Source organism: Salvelinus namaycush, chromosome 8 (assembly GCF_016432855.1).
Source record: "Salvelinus namaycush isolate Seneca chromosome 8, SaNama_1.0, whole genome shotgun sequence".
Lineage (NCBI taxonomy): Eukaryota > Metazoa > Chordata > Actinopteri > Salmoniformes > Salmonidae > Salvelinus > Salvelinus namaycush.
In genome coordinates, this window is record NC_052314.1 from 24893248 (window position 1) to 24914340 (window position 21093).

The 21093-nt window shown below is 41.7% G+C and overlaps 1 protein-coding gene across 1 annotated transcript; it reads left to right on the forward strand.

Moving 5' to 3' along the window:
* Positions 1-9788: 9788 nt before the first annotated feature.
* On the forward strand, positions 9789-13587 carry LOC120052076 (histamine H3 receptor-like). The gene is made up of 3 exons (XM_038998934.1): positions 9789-10041; positions 10544-10710; positions 12736-13587. The coding sequence occupies exons 1-3, from the start codon at positions 9789-9791 to the stop codon at positions 13585-13587; spliced, it is 1272 nt and encodes a 423-aa protein (XP_038854862.1).
* The last annotated feature ends 7506 nt before the right edge of the window (positions 13588-21093 follow it).

Sequence of the window (21093 nt, forward strand, 5' to 3'; positions counted from 1 at the left end):
ATTCTGGCTGTACAATCGATTGGCAAACGTACTGCAAATTAAGAAATCATGTGACTAAACTGAATAAAAAGAAGAAGAAACTACACTATGAAACAAAGATAAATGACATAAAGAATGATAGTAAAAAGCTATGGAGCATCTTAAATGAAGTTTTGGGCAAAAAGGCAAACTCAGCTCCATCATTCATTGAATCAGATGGCTCATTCATCACAAAACCCACTGATATTGCCAACTACTTTAATGATTTTTTTCATTGAACAGATTAGCAAACTTATGCATGACATGCCAGCAACAAACGCTGACACTATGCATCCAAGTATATCTGACCAAATTATGAAAGACAAGCATTGTAATTTTGAATTCTGTAAAGTAAGTGTGGAAGAGGTTAAAATTATTTTGGTCTATCAACAATGACAAGACACTGGGGTCTGACAACTTGGATGGAAAATTACTGAGGATAATAGCGAATGATATTGCCACTCCTATTTGCCATAACTTCAATTTAAGCCTACTAGAAAATGTGTGCCCTCAAGCCTGAAGGGAAGCAAAAGTTATTCCCCCTACCTAACAATATTAAAGCCCCCTTTACTGGCTCAAATAGCCAACCAATCAGCCTGTTACCAACCCTTAGTAAACTTTAGGAAAAAATGGTGTTTGACCAAATACAGTACTATTTCACAGTAAACAAATTGACAACAGACTTTCAGCATGCTTATAGGGAAGGACATTCAACAAGCACAGCACTTACACAAATGACTGATGATTGGCTGAGATAAATTAATGATAAAAAGATTGTGGGGCTGTTTTGTTAGATTCAGTGTGGCTTTTGACATTATCGATCATAGTCTGTTGCTGGAAAAATTTATGTGTTATGGCTTTACACCCCCTGCTATATTGTGGATAAAGAGTTACCTGTCTAACAGAACACAGAGGGTATTCTTTAATGGAAGCCTCTCCAACAAAATCCCCAGGGCAGCTGTCTAGGCCCCTTACATTTTTCAATCTATACTAACGACATGCCAACACTGAACAAAGAGCTGCATTAGTTTCAGAATGGGTGGCAAAGATATGTTAGTCCTAAATATTTCAAAAACTCAAAGCATTGTATTTGGGAAAAATCATTCACTAAACCCTAAACTTCAACTAAATCGTGCAATGAATAATGTGGAAATATAGCAAGTTACATTTACATTTACATTTTAGTCATTTAGCAGATGCTCTTATCCAGAGCGACTTACAGTAGAGTGCATACATTTTATTACATTTTACATACTGAGACAAGGATATCCCTACCGGCCAAACCCTCCCTAACCCGGACGACGCTATGCCAATTGTGCGTCGCCCCACGGCGCACAAAGTTGAGGAGACTAAACTGCTTTGAGTAACCCTGGATTGTAAACGGTCATGGTCAAAACATTGATACATTGATACAAACATTGATACAACAGTTTCTAGGATGGGGAAAAGTCTGTCCATAATAAAGTGATGCTCTGCATTCTTAACAGCACTCTCAACAAGGCAGGTCCTACAGGCCCTAGTTTTGTCGCGCCTGGACTACTGTTCAGTTGTGTGGTCAGGTGCACTAAGAGGGACTTAGGAAAATTGCAATTGGCTCAGAAAAGGGCAGGACGGGTAGCATTTGGATGTACACAGAGAGCTAACATTAATAATATGCATGTCAATCTCTCCTGGCTCAAAGTGGAGGAGAGATTTTATTTGTGAGAGGTATTGATATGTTGAATGCACTGAGCTATCTGTTTGAACTACTGACACAGCTCGGACACCCATTCATACCCCACAAGACATGCCACCAGAGGTATCTTCACAGTCCCCAAATCCAGAACAGACTATGGGAGGTGCACAGTACTACATAGAGACATGACCACATCAAGTAACTAATGCAAGCAGTAAAATTTGATTTAAAAAACAGATAAAAATACACCTTATAGAACAGTGGGGACTGTGAAGAAACACAAACACTGGCACAGACACACATGATAAGACACGTACTCTACAAACACGTACACATGGATGTTGTATTGTAAATATGTGATAGTGGAGTAGTGGTCCGAGGGAAAACACTAAATGTATTGGGTAAAGTATTATGAAATGTAATGTCATGTAATATTTTTAATTGTGTATAACTGCCTTAATGTTGCTGGACCCCAGGAAGAGTAGCTGCTGCCTTGACAACAGCTAATGGGGATCCTTAATAAACACAAATACAATGTTGACATGAGCAAACCGGTCACCCACACAACATTATACACGCTGTTTGCCATCTGCCCGGTACAGTTGAAACCGGGATTCATCCGTGAAGAGCACACTTCTCCAGCATGCAAGTGGCCATCGAAGATGAGCATTTGCCCACTGACGTCGGTTACAACACCAAACTGCAGTAAGGTTAAGACCCTGGTGAGGACAACGAGCACGCAGATGAACTTCCCTGAGACGGTTTCAGACAGTTTGTGCAGAAATTCTTTGGTTGTGCAAACCCACAGTTTCATCAGCTGTCCAGGAGACTGGTTTCAGACGATTCTGCTGGTGAAGAAGCCGGATGTGGACATCCTAGGCTGGCATGGTTACACGTGGTCTGCAGTGCTGGTGAAGAAGCCGGATGTGGACGTCCTAGGCTGGCATGGTTACACGTGGTCTGCAGTGCTGGTGAAGAATCCGGATGTGGACGTCCTAGGCTGGCATGGTTACACGTGGTCTGCAGTGCTGGTGAAGAAGCCGGATGTGGACGTCCTAGGCTGGCATGGTTACACGTGGTCTGCAGTGCTGATGAAGAAGCCGGTTGTGGACGTCCTAGGCTGGCATGGTTACACGTGGTCTGCAGTGCTGGTGAAGAAGCCGGATGTGGACGTCCTAGGCTGGCATGGTTACACGTGGTCTGCAGTGCTGGTGAAGAAGCCGGATGTGGACGTCCTAGGCTGGCATGGTTACACGTGGTCTGCAGTGGTGGTGAAGAAGCCGGATGTGGACGTCCTAGGTTGGCATGGTTACACGTGGTCTGCAGTGCTGGTGAAGAAGCCGGATGTAGACGTCCTAGGGTGGCATGGTTACACGTGATCTGCAGTGCTGGTGAAGAAGCCGGATGTGGACGTCCTAGGCTGGCATGGTTACACGTGGTCTGCAGTGCTGGTGAAGAAGCCGGATGTGGACGTCCTAACTGGCATGGTTACACGTGGTCTGCAGTGCTGGTGAAGAAGCCGGATGTGGACGTCCTAGGCTGGCATGGTTACACGTGGTCTGCAGTGCTGGTGAAGAAGCCGGATGTGGACGTCCTAGGCTGGCATGGTTACACGTGGTCTGCAGTGCTGGTGAAGAAGCCGGTTGTGGACGTCCTAGGCTGGCATGGTTACACGTGGTCTGCAGTGCTGGTGAAGAAGCCGGATGTGGACGTCCTAGGCTGGCATGGTTACACGTGGTCTGCAGTGCTGGTGAAGAAGCCGGATGTGGACGTCCTAGGCTGGCATGGTTACACGTGGTCTGCAGTGCTGGTGAAGAAGCCGGATGTGGACGTCCTAGGCTGGCATGGTTACACGTGGTCTGCAGTGCTGGTGAAGAAGCCGGATGTGGACGTCCTAGGCTGGCATGGTTACACGTGGTCTGCAGTGCTGGTGAAGAAGCCGGATGTGGACGTCCTAGGCTGGCATGGTTACACGTGGTCTGCAGTGCTGGTGAAGAAGCCGGATGTGGACGTCCTAGGCTGGCATGGTTACACGTGGTCTGCAGTGCTGGTGAAGAAGCCGGATGTGGACGTCCTAGGCTGGCATGGTTACACGTGGTCTGCAGTGACTCTACCTGCACTGGCTGGATATATCCACACACTCACACACACATAAATACACATGTAAACACACACATACACATACCCACCATATACACAGGCGCTACTTTTCTTGACTTTTAATATTATATATCCTGATGCCTAGTCACTTTACCCCTGCTTACACTCCCCTATGTAGTTTTTTGGACAGTGAAGCTAAAACTTTTGATTTGGCTCTACACGCCAGCATTTTGGATTTGAGATTTAACGTTTTATATGAGGTGACAGGGTATTTTCATACATATGTTTTACCGTTTAGAAATGAAAGCACATGATGTATCTAGTCCCCCCATTTGAAGGTATCATAAGTATTTTGACAAATTCACTTATAGTGTATTACATTTTGTCAAAAGTTTAGTATTTGGTCCCAAATTCCTACCACGCAATGATGCATTTCAGTGGCGGTCGGTGCCGTTTAAGATGAGGGAGGATGATACATTTTTTTATGAGCATGGCCTTATTTCTATTATAACATATTGGATGACTGTCATTCATATTCCATTCACCCAGCTCAATGTTACATCGATAGGTTTAGGCTATTACATGATGCTAGAATGTTCTCTGTACCCATCAGGAGGTTGCTACAACTTAGCCTATGAATGAAAGTTTACAACCTAGGTGCACAGGTTGACAGAATTTTCATCACCTTTGTGATGAAGGTGACAGACAGTGACACATTCAATACTGCTTTGCACATTCTTGCCTGCATCTAGCTGATCTATGGTGTAATCATTTGTCAAACAGTTGCAAATGTGAGTTTCTATTGGACAAATTCAGGTATTTTTATCCCTGTTTTATTCCGTTTGGTTCTGTTTAAGAAACATTTTTCAACAGAATCGCCAGAATGAATACACCCCTGATCTCACGCAAACACAGTTCACTTTCATAGCAGCGACATAAAAACAACATGATCACTTTGCTCATTGTATATATAATTCCTTCTCGCAACTATCTACGTGTGTAACGCTCGTCCTCCTCCTCGTCTGAGGAGGAGCAAGGATCGGACCAAAATGCAGCGTGGTTTGAATACATACTTTTAATAATATCAACGAAGACGAAAAACACTTGATAAACTACAAAACAACAAAACGACGTGAACAGACCTGAACATGAGAACATAAAACATGAACGCACGAACAGGAACGAACGAATGAAACGAAACAGTACCGTGTGGCGAACAAACACAGACACAGCAACAATCACCCACAAACAAACAGTGAGAACAGCCTACCTTAAAATGGTTCTCAATCAGAGGAAACGTAAAACACCTGCCCCTGATTGAGAACCATATCAGGCTAGTTGAATGAACCCAACATAGAAACACATAACATAGAATGCCCACCCAGCTCACGTCCTGACCAACTAAACAAGACTAAACAAAGGAAAATAAGGTCAGGAACGTGACAACGTGCTCTCCTCCTCTCACATTTTCCCTTTGCTTGTGAACTTCAGTGCACAACACATCAGCTGTATGTGACCAAGCGAAAAAAAACTTTCCAAGCCAAACCTTCCTATCATGACTGCTAAACGCTTCACACAGCCTACATCATTGTCACGTCATAGTCAACACAGCTACTAGAACAAACGCATTAGTGAACCTGCTACAATCATGCAATACAGTGTACAGTCAAAAAGCAGTTTAGGTAGTTATACCGGCAGGCCCCGGTGGCAATAAATTAATAAAACCAAAAGCTTACCTTGACTTGGAAAAGTTCCAGTGTTGGATAGCCATAGCCAGCTAGCTAACATAGCATCCCTCTCTGTTTGAACCAGGTGTTTGAGTAGGCTAAACTAACTAGCTGCATTTCTAGCTAAGTGAAAGTGAATAAAAAAAAATATATAACCAAATATAACTGTCTCTCTCTCTCTTGCTTCTCCTTAATTTTGGAAAAAATGTATTTGTTAAAAACTGTTCAACTACTGTCTTTCTCTCTCTTTGAGTCAACTACTCACCACAATTTATGCACTGCAGTGCTGGCTAGCTGTAGCTTATCCTTTCAGTACTAGATTAATTCTCTGATCTTTTGATTAGGTGGACAACATGTTGCAAGAGCTCTGATAGGTTGGAGGATGTCCTCCGGAAGTTGTTAGAATTCCTGTGTAAGTCTATGGAAGGGGGTGAGAACCATGAGCCTCCTAGGTTTTGTATTGAAGCCAATGTACTCAAAGGACAGAAGCTAGCTGTGGTGCTACCCTACAGAGTGCAGCTAAGACTACTGTAGACCTCCATTGCAAAACAGTGTGTTTTAATCAATTATCTGGTGACGTGAATATATTTAGTGTAGCTTTATCTAAAAAGGATAACTTTTTAATGTTTCACTATTTTTATTTTTATGAAATTCACTGAGGAAGATGGTCCTCCCCTTCCTCCTCTGAGGTACCTCCACTGATGCATTTGCAGTTTGTTTTGGTTGTCTCGGATTATGTTATGCCCAATAGAAATGAATGATAAGAAATGTATTGTGTCATTTTGGAGTCACTTTTATTGTAAATAAGAATAGAATATGTTTCTAAACACGTATATATTAATGTGCATCCTACCATGATTACAGATAATCATGAATAAATTGTGTATAATGATGAGTGAGAAAGTTAAAGAGGCATAAGTATCATACCCCCTAAATAAATGCTAATCTCTCACCATTACCAATAACAGGGGAGGTTAGCATTTATTTTGGGGGCATAATCTTTGTGCATCTGTAACTTTCTCACTCATGATTATCACGAAGGCCACCATAGGAGAGCTGTTTAAGGTAATATGCAGATAAACAATTTCATAGGTGCAGATTTTCATAGGTGCTTAAAATATAATGATCAAAGAACAACATTAATAACAAAACATTTTGAAACACTAAGAATAATTTCAGCGGCTAATTTTTGTACACTGATACTTTCTCCCATTTCTATGTCAGGGTTATCTGTCACACCCTGATCTGTTTCACCTGTCTTTGTGATTGTCTCCACCCCCCTCCAGGTGTCGCCCATCTTTCCCATTATGCCCTGTGTATTTATACATGTGTTCTCTGTTTGTCTGTTGCCAGTTTGTCTTGTTTTTTCAAGTCAACCAGTGTTTTTGTCTCAGCTCCTGCTTTTTCCAGTCTCTCTTTTCTCGCCCTCCTGGTTTTGACCCTTGCCTGTACTGACTCCGAGCATGCCTGCCTGACCACTCTGCCTGCCCCTGACCCTGAGCCTGCCTGCCGCCCGGTACCGTTGCCCCACCTCTGGTTTACTGACCCTTGCCTGCCTTGACCTGTCTATTGCCTGCCCCTGTTGGAATATTAAACTATTGTTTATTTGACGTGGTCTGCATCTGGGTCTTACCTTCATACTTGATAGTTATAGCTTAACAACTGTCATTACATTGAATCACTATGCTATTTACTCAGTCTCATTTGGCTGTATCACTGACATTTCAATGCACACTAGAGAGCATAAGGGCTTTTTGCAGTGATACAGTGATGCACAAACGAGGTTCAAATAAAGTATTCCATCCACACACAACTGTGTTCATTGTGTACACTACACGACCAAGAGTATGTGGACTCGTAGTCGGCTTTCCAATTCATCCCAAAGGTGTTCGATGGGGTTGAGGTCAGGGCTCTGTGCAGGTAAGTTAAGTTCTTCCACACTGATCTCGACAAACCATTTCTGTGTGGATCTCGCTTTGCGCACAGCGGCATTGTCATGCTGAAAGAGGAAAGGGCCTTCCCCAAACTGTTTCCACAAAGTTGGGAGCACAGAATCATCTAGAATGTCATTGTATGCTGTAGTGTTATGATTTCTCTTCACTGGAACCAAGGAGCATAGCGCGAACCATGAAAAACAGCCACAGACCATTATTCCTCCTCCACCAAACTTTACAGTTGGCATTATGGGCAGGTAGCGTTCTCCTGCCATCCGTCGGACTGCCAGATGGTGAAGTGTGATTCATCACTCCAGAGAACGCGTTTCCACTGCTCCAGAGTCCAAATTCTCGACACCACTCCAGCCAACACTTGGCATTGTGCATGGTGATCTTAGCCTTGTGTGCGGCTGCTCGGCCATGGAAACCCATTTCATTAAGCTCCCAACGAACAGTTATTGTGCTGACGTTGCTTCCAGAGGAGGTATGGAACTCAGTGGTGAGTGTTGCAACCGAGGACAGATGATTTTTACATGCTACGTGCATCAGCAGTCGGCGGTCCCGTTCTGTGAGCTTGTGTGGCCAACCACTTCACGACTGAGCCGTTGTTGCTCCTAGACGTTTCCACTTCCCAATAACAGCACTTACAGTTGACCGGGGCAGCTCTAGCAGGGCAGAAACTTGACAAACTGACTTGTTGGAAAGGTGGCATCCTATGTCAGTGTCACGTTGAAAGTTACTGTGCTCTTCAGTAAGGCCATTCTACTGCCAATGTTTGTCTTTGGAAAATAAGTATTTGGTCACCTACAAACAAGCAAGATTTCTGGCTCTCACAGACCTGTAACTTCTTCTTTAAGAGGCTCCTCTGTCCTCCACTCGTTACCTGTATTAATGGCACCTGTTTGAACTTGTTATCAGTATAAAAGACACCTGTCCACAACCTCAAACAGTCACACTCCAACCTCCACTATGGCCAAGACCAAAGAGCTGTCAAAGGACACCAGAAACAAAATTGTAGACCTGCACCAGGCTGGGAAGACTAAATCTGCAATAGGTAAGCAGCTTGGTTTGAAGAAATCAACTGTGGGAGCAACTTTTAGGAAACTGAAGACATACAAGACCACTGATAATCTCCCTCGATCTGGGGCTCCACGCAAGAGCGTGGAGCCCCAGATCGAGGCCTCTCTCATCTTTTTAAGTGGGAGAACTTGCACAATTGGTGGCTGACTAAATACTTTTTTGCCCCACTGTCAGTTTTACGATATATAGCTAGAAGGTTTGAGTGTATTTCCTACTGATAGGATGTTTTACCTGGATTAAAAGAATGGTAATGCATAAGTCATTTTTCTTCTCTGTGAAGTGGACCGATGAGGCTCAAATGAGTCCAGACCTTTCATTTCTGGGATCAAACATAGGGGGCTTTGGGAAGGAAGTGTTGGGGGAGACCATAGAGAGACCATAGAGATCATAGAAGTATATAAACCCAAAATGATTAGGGTCTGTATGGGGGAGAATGTGATGGAACTGGGTTAAAATAATGATTATAAACTGGGTGGTTCGAGCCCTGAATGCTGATTGGCTGACAGCCGTGGTATATCAGACCGTATACCATGGGTATGACAAAACATTTATTTTTACTGTTCTAATTACGTTGGTAATCAGTTTATAATAGCAATAAGGCAACTTTGTGGGGTTTGTGGTATATGGCCAATATACCCTTGCTAAGGGCTGTGTCCAGGCACTCTGCAATGCGTCGTGCTTAAGAACAACCCTTAGCCTTTGTGTATTGGTCATATATTTGTGTGTTTTATTTTAGGATAAAAACACACACTAAAACAAAGCTAAATGAAGCCACCTTATTTTACATTACACATTGTGTCAAAGTGTCTGTTGGATAATATCATGCCAAATCATATGCAATGATCAGTTTTATATTCAATGGTTTTATTCCAACTATAATACCAAATGGGCTACAAACAAATGTTAAAGAAATCCCGGTGCGGGCTGGTGGTGGATATTTTTGTCCCATACCACCCATTGCAATCCGACTTCACTAAAAAGTAGCGTAGCACATGAACCCGAACCTATGCGCCAATATCCTGCCTGTTTGATAACGGAGAAACCACTGCATCCTCCTCCACGAGAGCAGACACGGACGAATGTAGTTTTACAGCTGGGGAAATTGTTATTCAGAACGAAGCTTTTATTTCAAATACATCTTTCGTATTCGTGTTTCTGCCTCTCTTGACAAGGTTGGAAGATATCTATGGAAATCACATTGATTCAGAGTTTCAAAACTAAATCAAGTGTAATGGGTTTATTTTAGGGTTAACTATGGGAGTTTATATCCCGGAATCTAATACAAGCTCCAACTTCACTCCCGGCAGCGACTCAGCCACAGTCCACGAAGCTGGAGCGGCTCTCCCGGGCTATATGATGGTGATCCTGGCCGTGCTTATGATAACTCTGGTAGTCGTGGTTGTGGCTGGTAACGCACTTGTTATCCTGGCTTTCATTGTTGACAAGAGCCTAAGAAATCAAAGCAACTACTTCTTCCTCAACCTTGCTCTTTCAGATTTTCTTGTTGGTGAGTAGTCTGTCTGCCTATCTATCTATCTATCTATCTATCTATCTATCTATCTATCTATCTATCTATCTATCTATCTATCTATCTATCTATCTATCTATCTATCTATCTATCTATCTATCTATCTATCTATCTATCTATCTATCTAGTAGGGCTCTGTTGTGGGATAATGCCAATGGTTTGTTCATTTGCGTAGCTACAGTATATAAGGCACTGTAAAGTGCCATCATAATGGATAATACTTGTGGAAATATGTTTTTTGGAAATTATCTCTGAAAGTTCATCATAGCAAAGGATTTTAAACGGATTTATACAGCTCTTAAAATAATTCATGATGGTTCCTGAATGCAAATTGAAACACATTATTTATACAAACAATTCTGCCACTTCCCAGCAGGCTTGTTGGAAGTTACTCAGCTGTGAAAATGAATTCTGGCATTGATTATGGAGCTATGCAATCATTGTTTGGGGATCAGTCTGTACACAGTGTGTATCCTTGCAGGTGCCTTCTGCATCCCTGTGTACATCCCCTACATCCTGACAGGCCGCTGGGTGCTGGGCAGAACTCTCTGTAAGCTGTGGCTCCTCATGGACTACCTGCTGTGTACTGCCTCTGTCTTCAACATCGTCCTCATCAGCTACGACCGATTCCTCTCCGTCACCAGAGCAGTGAGTATAGAGCGCCACTGTGCCACACGAAGGCATGCATGGACAACATGCACCCATATACACCCAAGAATGCAAGCATGCACATACGTTTGCACGTGTACACAAATGCGTTTTCAAATGTAGCTACTGTATGTTTTACTGTTCATGTGTCCATCCTTTCCTCACTGAAGAGGTTCACTAGGCCTGTTACCAATACAGAGATCCTGCAGAATGGGTTGACAACCACTGGCAGTAGGACTTTAATGTCTTGATGGGATCCACAGTGTTGGGGTGGCAGTGACTCTGAATGAGCTCTGTTGGAAATCCAGACTGAGTGGGTTGGTCCTTGTGGACCAGCGTGCTACTCTCTGACCTTTTGTCTGCTTTTGAATGCTAGATAAAGTATCCCTGGATATTCTGGTCTGAATACTAAACTGGACAATGGTTCACCTACCTTGCATTCTTGCCTGTGAGTTTGCAGCTAACATTGAACGTTATCTACATATAGGGCTCTATTCAATCCGTATCATGAAAAATCATCAGTCTGATTGAAATTTAAAGGCAATGTTCCGGAGTCTGCATTCACGGTAAACGCTGCAGATGTCGGCTGAATAGGAAATTACCTTTACATTTCTAGTGCGCTATCTGTAACACTTCAGCGATACAGATTGAATAGAGCCCATAGTTTTGTTGCCCTGTAAGGGGCACTATCTAATCATGAATACAGCCCAGTCTCTCACAATCATTCATCTGAAATGCTAGTTTTGGCAAAATGATATTGTTCACGACCGAGTTATGAACTAAAAAGATTGATGTTTCTTACATGGGACCAAGACTCTTACAAAAACATTTTGGACAGTCTACGCAACAACAAATGGCGCCATGTTGTGATCTAAGAGGGGCCTTTGTCACTTTGTAACTGCTACAGGCTAATTTCCTATTTTACTGAGTTACAGTTAATTTAAAATGCATTCATTAGGCCCTAATCTATAGATTTCACATGACTGGGCAGGGAGAGCATAGGCCCACCCACTGGGGAGCCAGGCCCAGCCAATCAGAATTTGTTTTTCCCCACAAAAGGTCGTTATTACAGACAGAAATACTCCTCAGTTTCATCAGCTGTCTGGGTGGCTGGTCTCAGTTGATCCCGCAGGTGAAGAAGCCGGAGGTCCTTGACTGGCGTGGTTACACATGCTCTGCGTTTGTGAGGCCAGTTGGACGTACTGCCAAATTCTCTAAAACGATGTTGTAGGCAGCTTATGATAGAGAAATTAACATTAAATTCTCTGACAACAGCTCTTGTGGACATTCCTGCAGTCAGCATGCCAATTGCACACTCCCTCAAAATTGAGACATCTGTGGCATTGTGTTGTGTGACAAAACTGCATATTTAAGAGTGGCCTTTTATTGTCCCCAGCACAAGGTGCACCTGTGTAATGGTCATGCTGTTTAATCAGCTTCTTGAGATGCCACTCCTGTCAGATGGATGGATTATCTTGGCAAAGGAGAAATGCTCACTTATCAGTATCTAGACACACCCATGACAGAAAACAAAGGGCTCTATTCAATCCGCATTGTGAATGTTCAGCTTTACAGCATGATTGAAATTTAAAGGCAATGTTCCAGCTTTAGCGGAGATTGCATTCACGGTAAACACTGCATATGTCGGCTCAATCGGAAATTTCCTTTATATTTCTAGCAGAAGGAGTCTGTAACACTTCAGCGTTACAGATTCAATAGAGCCCAAAGTCAAGTTGTTCAGTTTGATGACACAGCCTGACTCTCATTCTCTTCTGGCTTCACTGACACACCATGGAGAAAAGGGCCCTTGAACTCTATTACCGAAGGAAATAATACCTTTCCCATATGTCCAAATAATGCCTCAGGTGCTTAATATGTGGATCCAATAAACATCTACAAATTGAGAGATATGTATGGATTATGCAGATTATTACTTATGTATTATAATTATTTTATGATTGTGATATATGATTTTATTGTGAAGTATTGTATGGTCTTTTTTTCACTTCACCACTCTACTCACAGGTGAAATACAGAGCGCAGCAGAGCATGACCCACCATGCTGTGGTAAAGATGGTGACTGTGTGGGTGTTAGCCTTCCTTCTCTATGGCCCTGCCATCATCTTCTGGGAGCTGGTCGTGGGCAAAACCATCGTCCTTGCCGATGAGTGTTTCGCTGAGTTCTACTGCACCTGGTACTTCCTACTCAGTGCGTCTACGATTGAGTTCTTCACCCCGTTTATCTCTGTGGCCTTCTTCAACCTGAGCATCTACCTGAACATCCAGCGGAGGAACAAGAGCAGGGCTATCCGTAAGGAGGACACCAAGGCACACAGGGACAGGGGCAGTCTCAGGGACGGGGGTGCTGCCTTGACTGTGTTTTTGACTTGCAAGGCATCATCGAGCAAGCCAGCTGCTGTTTCAGCTGTGATAGAGAAGGACGAGGAGCTGTCGCCATCCTCCAGTGGGGAGCCTAGTAGCGGACACACCTTCATACAGAGTAAGAAGGGCCCCACTTGCAGGATCACTTCCAGGCCCCTTCAATCCCAATCCCCCACCGGGCCCCCCAGCAGGAGCTCACAGAGCTCCCGCCTCTCCCACGACAAGAAGATTGCCAAGTCGCTGGCCATTATAGTGTGCATTTTTGGGATCTGCTGGGCACCCTACACTCTATTGATGATAATCCGAGCAGCCTGTAGCGGGCGATGTGTGGAGCACTACTGGTACGAGATGACTTTTTGGCTCTTGTGGCTGAACTCTGGTATTAACCCTTTCCTGTACCCTCTCTGCCACAGCAGCTTCCGAAGGGCTTTTGCTAAGATATTGTGCCCCAACCGGCAGTCTGTCCAACCTCACATTGAGACCCAGTCTTGCTAGTAAGACAATGTATGGCTGGATGAGAGTCTTACTGGAGTGAGAAGACTACTGCAAATGGATGTGGATTGTCAAACAAAAGTTCAGCCATGAATAGGACTAAGAAACCCTTTTTTAGTTGCTCACTATAAAAGGGTATAAAACATTATGAAAAAAGTGATTACTGATATCCCTATGTTTTGTTTGAGATACATCAAGTCCTTCTTTCCTACTTTTTCCACTTCACTTCAGGCTTCTTTTCATTGAAAAGTTTCAAGTTCTTAGTTAGAAAAGTCTGTATAGCCTTCTCCCGCTAGAATGAAAGATATGCATCTTCTAGTGATCTATTGATAGGACAGGCACCTGTCATTCACAAAGCGAGTGATGACAGGGAAACTGCTGGTTTGTCAGTCTACTGTCTATCCCACCTCTCAATACCTGTGTTCATTTTGTGTGCTGTGGTTATCACGGAGGAGGGAGAGCACGATGCTTCTGTATCTCCTGTGAGCGAATTTACACGTCCCATGTAATTTAAGTGGTAACAATGAGTTTAAATCCACTTACTTATTGTTTCATGTGTATTTATTTTATTTTGCGTGTTTCAACTTTCATATATCCAGACATGGATTCAGGGCACATAGACTATTTATTGTGCTTTGATTGACGACCGAACAACAAGTGTTGACTAGTTTATAAAGCTGTCGAACTGACTGAATAAAGTCAATCTCCAATATCCCTTTGCTATTCATAAATCATACAACGTAGTTATAAGTCCATGGTATCGCACCATGACAAATAAAACAAAGATCTTGTTTGTATTTTTGGAAGGTGGCCCATGTACTCCCCCTTCACACAGGTGGTGACCCTTGTGACCTAAATAATTATTGTCCTATTTATAAACTTTCTTGCCTAGCTAAAATATTAGAATCCTTAATGAATTCTCAGCTAAGATCTTTCTTAACTTTGAAATCTATTCTAAATCAGTTGGGTTTTAGACCAGGTCATAGCACAATCTCTACTTCATACCTAGTTATAAATTATGTGGTTAACTGCATGGATAAAAGGCAACATTGTGCTGCCTTCTTCATTGACCTGTCAACGGCTTTTGATACTGTTGATCACTCACTGCTAATTCAGGGCTTTCCTCAATTGGCCTAGACTAGGCTGCATGTAACTGGTTAAAAAATTACTTGACAGATAGAACTCAATGTGTATTTACTGATGGTGTTAAATCAGGTTCCCTGGAATTTACGAAAGGTGTCCCGCAGGGGTCAATTCTGTGTCCTGTACTTTTTACTGTTTACCTTAACAATATCTACTTGTCTGTAAAGAATTCAGATGATACTGTTGGGTATGCTATTGCCCCCACTGTTGAGCAGGCTCTATCTGAACTACAGTCTGCCTGCATTGTATTACAGAAAAATGTTATTGACCTGAAATGAGTATTGAATGCAGGTAAAACTAAGTATGTGTTGTTCTCTAGAGAGCATAAAAATAACTCTGATTTAAGCATATGTACTTTGGATAGTGTCCATATTGGTTGTGTCCCTGCTTACAAATATCTGGGCATCTGGATAGATGTAAAGCTGTCTTTTAAAAAGCATATTGATGAGTTAGTTAAGAAACTGAGAATAAAAATGGGCTTCTTCGATAGAAATAGATCCTGCCTCTCACTAAATAGTAGAGAGCAGATTATGCAGTCGACGTTCCTATCGGTTCTACTGTAGACTATGGCGACATCATCTACATGAACACATCTGCCACTTCATTAAAGCCGTTTATCGTGCACTTCGCTTTATTACCGGTGACAATTTTAGTACTCATCACTGTATTCTCTACCAGAAAGTTGGTTGGCCCTCTTTGATGTCATGTAGGTTGATACATTGCTATCTTTTAATTTATAAAGTACTTTTACAAAAAGTCCCACTGTACCGAACATCTTTACTAAACTTTAGACATACAAGTTACCACACCCGGTCTCAGGGATGGATAACTCTGGAAATTATTTTGGTCTCTACTGAGTTAGATAAATCAGCTTTTAGTTTTCTTGCACCTTATTTGTGGAACAATCTTCAAAATGTTCTTAAATTTGATGTTTTAGTGCCTCTAAGGCAATTCAGAAAGCTGATTGAGGACCTTATTATTGATGAATGTGTTTGTTTGTTTTTACCGTGTTTTTCTTTCTGCTTGCATTTTGTATTTATATTTATGTGTATTTTCTGTAATTTCTGTAATTCAGGCTTGTCTGTAAAATAGACCATGGTCTCAGTATGACTCCCTGATAAAGATTAAATATAAAATAAAAAAATGTGTAGGATTCGAAGCCCATGTCCAAGACTTGCCAGTGACCGGTAAAGTGACTTGTCAGTGTAACCTAGTGATGGGTTGTTTGCTAAATAATGCCTCTTTTTTTAATTTATCTTTTAAGTGAATGTCGAGAACCAAATCGCATCAGTGAGAGAGCGTTCATTTGGTTCCCTAATTTGCATACTAGTAGGCTACTACTGCCTTTTAGCGATTATCTGGAGATAAATTATGAAAATATTGAAGATGTTGAATCCTCACTGCAGGAACAATAGGTAGTGGAGAGAGAGCCTCCTTCTGGTCCAAAATATGATAAAAGAAAACAGATGGAAGATTTTTAAAGCTAATGATACTTATATGGTATTATTAAAGATGTTGATATAGGCCTACTGATTTGATTCATTAAAGTGCCGAAAATTGAGTAGTAAACTGCTGTTTTCTGTGTAGCAAAGCCCATGTTTAACACCTGTTTCATTCTTCAAGCATACCTGTATTCATTGTCGCCTGTCTTTGTATAAAATTGGGGGTGCACAATCTGATGGGGGGTCTGAGGGTCCTCCCCCTGAAAATGTTTTGCAGTTTTAAAACCATTTCCCTCCAATTCTATATTGTTTCTCAACAGGGAATCAATGTTTTCTTGATAGAACACAAACATTTTCTTAGATTTTTGCCACAATAAACTAAAGAAAGAGTAGACTAGATTCGTTTTTTCTGACTAGATCACTAATCTAACACCTTCCCTTTAAAGTCCCACACACAGTGATTGATTGACAGGTATGAAACCCAACCAACTCTGTGACTCACAAACATCCTGCCCACTCCCCTGACAGTCCCAGCCACAGTTATTGATTGACAGGCCAAACTGTTAAAGGGATAGTTCACAAAATGAAACATCGGTTTCCTTAACCTTTGTGTCCACAGCCACAGAGCCAATAAAATACATAATTTGAAGAACAAACATATTTGTGGAAATTCATATCTTGCAGTAAAACTGTAAATATGAATTTCATCTCAAGAGAAGACAGGTTTAATGTTAAAAAATATAATTGTACTTAGAAAATAGTCCTGATCATATAAGCCTAGGCCTAGACGATATCAAAAACCACTAACAACACACTGAATTCATACATACATTAAGGTGTTTCTAATCTACTCAATTCCACAACTAATTTGACTAATCTGAGAGGTAAAGTTGTTAAAGTATTCAATGATTTAGCTATGTATTTCAGATGGAATCAAGGCATTAGAATGTACCAGAGGCCACCAAAATAGAGCTAATTCTGCTATTTTCTTCCCCTGTTTGACTGGCATCTTCTATTTGTCTGGCTACTCCATGGACTTAGGGAAAACACTGCTATCTATGTGCCAAGTCTGAAACTTTGACTTTTTGTAGTGTAAGAACCAAATGCTTGTATTTATATATCAAAGTGAATTAATGTAATTTACGTCTACTTGTTGTAGATATATTTTTTGAGATGTTGCTACTCATAAGGATTTTGTTATGAATAGCAGAGGTGCAGATGTTCCTAGGGCTGGCAGGAAATCTCAACTCTTACTAGTGCTTTATATCTGACAATTATAGATCTGAATGGTTCTGGTGTACTTGTAAATGTTCTATGTAGGGAAAGATGTTCACTGTTATATTCAGTGAAATGTGAAAGAATAGTAGATAGTGTAATACCGAATCAGGTATTCCTTCGTGTGATTTCTACATCTACAGCAATTTGTTTGCAACCTATAAAACATGTGTGATTATTTACATACCAGTCAAATGTTTGGACACACCTACTCATTCCATTTTTTTTCCTTTATTTTTTGAATAATAGTGAAGACATCAAAACTATGAAATAACACATATGGAATCATGTACAGTACCTTGCAAAAGTATTCACCCCCTTGGCATGTTCCTATTTTGTTGCATTACAACCTGTACTTTAAATAGATTTTTATTTGGATTTCATGTAATGGACATACACAAAATAGTCCAAATTGGTGAAGTGAAATGTTTAAAAAATAATAATAAATTAACTGAAAAGTGGTGGGTGCATATGTACAGTTGAAGTCGGAAGTTTATATACACTTAGGTTGGTGACATCAACAAATTTCTTGTTAACAAACTATAGTTTTGGCAAGTTGGTTAGGACATCTACTTTGTGCATGACACAAGTAATTTTTCCAACAATTGTTTACAGACAGATTATTTCACTTATAATTCACTGTATCTCAATTCCAGTGGGTCAGAAGTTTATATACACTAAGTTGACTGCCTTTAAACAGCTTGTAAAATTCCAGAAAATGATGTCATGGCTTTAAAAGCTTCTGATAGGCTAATTGACATCATTTGAGTCAATTGGAGGTGTACCTATGGATGTATTTCAAGGCCTACCTTCAAACTCAGTGCCTCTTTGCTTGACATGATGGGAAAATCAAAAGAAATCAGCCAAGACCTCAGAAAATAAATTGTAGACCTCCACAAGTCTGGTTCATCCTTGGGAGCAATTTCCAAACGCCTGACGGTACCACTTTCATCTGTACAAACAATAGTACGCAAGTATAAACACCATGGGACCACGCAGCCGTCATACCGCTCAGGAAGGAGACGCGTTCTTTTTGAAGAAATGTCCTCTGGTCTGATGAAACAAACATAGAACTGTTTGGCCATAATGATCATCGTCATGTTTGGTGGAAAAAGGGGGAGACTTGCAAGCCGAAGAACACCATCCCAACCGTGAAGCACGGGGGTGGCAGCATCATGTTGTAGGGGTGCTTTGCTGCAGGAGGGACTGGTGCACTTCACAAAATAGATGACATCATGAGGAAAGAAAATTATGTGGATATAATGAAGCAACATCTTAAGACATCAGTCAGGAAGTTGAAGCTTGGTCGCAAATGGGTCTTCCAAATGGACAATGACCCCAAGCATACTTCCAAAGTTGTGGCAAAATGGCTTAAGGACAACAAAGTCAAGGTATTGGAGTGGCCATCACAAAGCCTTGACCTTAATCCTATAGAAAATGTGTGGGCAGAACTGAAAAAGCGTGTGCGAGCAAGGAGCTTACAAACCTGACCCAGTTACACCAGCTCTGTCAGGAGGAATGGGCCAAAATTCACCCAACTTATTGTGGGAAGCTTGTGGAAGGCTACCCGAAACGTTTGAACAAAGTTAAACAATTTAAAGGCAATGCTACCAAATACTAATTGAGTGTATGTAAACTTCTGACCCACTGGGAATGTGGGTTAAAGAAATAAAAGCTGAAATAAATCATTCTCTCTACTATTATTCTGACATTTCACATTCTTAAAATAAAGTGGTGATCCTAACTGACCTAAGACAGGGAATTTTTACTAGGATTTTAAATGTCAGAAATTGTGAAAACTGAGTTTAAATGTATTTGGCTAAGGTGTATGTCAACTTCCGATTTCAACTCTATTCACCCCCTCTGCTGTGAAGCCCCTAAATAAGATCTGGTGCAACCAATTACCTTCAGAAGTCACATAATTAGTTAAATAAAGTCCACCTGTGTGCAACATAAGTGTCACGTGATCTGTCACATGATTTCAGTACATATACACCTGTTCTGAAAGGACTCAGATTCTGCAACACCACTAAGCAAGGGGCACCACCAAGCAAGCGGCACTATGAAGACCGAAGAGCTCTCCAAATAGGTCAGGGACAAAGTTGTGGAAAACAAATCAGGGTTGGGTTATAAAAAAAATATCAGAAACTTTGAACATCCCACGGAGCACCATTAAATCCATTATTAAAAAATTAAAAGAATATGACACCACAATAAACCTGCCTAGAGAGGGTTGCCCACCAAAACTCACGGACCAGGCAAGGAGGGCATTAATCAGAGAGGCAACAAAGAGACCAAAGATAACCCTGAAGAAGCTGCAAAGCTCCACAGTGGAGATTGGAGTATCTGTCCATAGGACCACTTTAAGCCGAACACTCTTCCGTAATACATTTTAAGAGTGGCCAGAAAAAAAGCCGTTGCTTAAAGATAAAAATAAGCAAACACATTTGGTGTTCGCCAAAAGGCATGTGGGAGACTCCCCAAACATATGGAAGAAGGTGCTCTGGTCAGAGGAGACTAAAATGTAGCTTTTTAGCCATCAAGGAAAACGCTATGTCTGGCGCAAACCCAACACCTCTCATCACCCAGAGAACACCATCCCCACAGTGAAGCATGGTGGTGGCAGCATCATGCTGTGGGGATGTTTTTCATCGGCAGGGACTAGGAAACTGGTCAGAAGTGGAGGAATGATGGATGGCGCTAAATACGGGGAAATTCTTGAGGGAAACCTGTTTCAGTCTTCAAGAGATTTGAGACTGGGACAGAGGTTCACCTTCCAGCAGGACAATGACCCTAAGCATACTGCTAAAGCAACACTCAAGTGATTTAAGGGGAAACATTTAAATGACTTGGAATGGCCTAGTCAAAGCCCAGACCTCAATCCAATTGAGAATCTGTGGTATGACTTAAAGATTGCTGTACACCAGTGGAACCCATCCAACTTGAAGGAGCTGGAGCAGTTTTGCCTTGAAGAATGGGAAAAAATCCCAGTGGCTAGATGTGCCAAGCTTATAGAGACATACCCCAAGAGACTTGCAGCTGTAATTGCTGCAAAAGGTGGATCTACAAAGTATTGACTTTCGGGGGGTGAATAATTATGCCCGCTCAAATTTGTTTCACAAGAAAAAAACATTTAGCATCTTCAAAGTGTTGTGTAAATCAAATGATACAAACCCCAACAAAATCCATTTTAATTCAAGGGGGGTGAATACTTTCGCAAGCCACTGTAGTAACCAGAAAAGTGTTACACAAATCAAAATATATTTTATATTTGAGGTTCTTCAAAGTAGCCACCCTTTGCAGCAGGTAGCCTAGTGGTTAGAGCGTTGGGCCAGTAACCGAAATGTTGCTGGATCAAATCCCCGAGCGGACAAGGTAAAAATCTGTCATTCTGCCCCTGAACAAGGCAGTTAACCCACTGTCCCCCTGTAGGCTGTCATTGTAAATAAGAATTTGTTCTTACCTGACTTGCCTAGTTAAATAAAGGTTAAATTAAAAATTAAAAAATGCCTTGATGACAGCTTTGCACACGCTTGGCATTCTCTCAACCAGCTTCACCTGGAATGCTTTTCCAACAGTCTTGAAGGAGTTCCCGCATGTGCTGAGCACTTGTTGGCTGCTTTTCCTTCACTCTGCGGTCCAACTCATC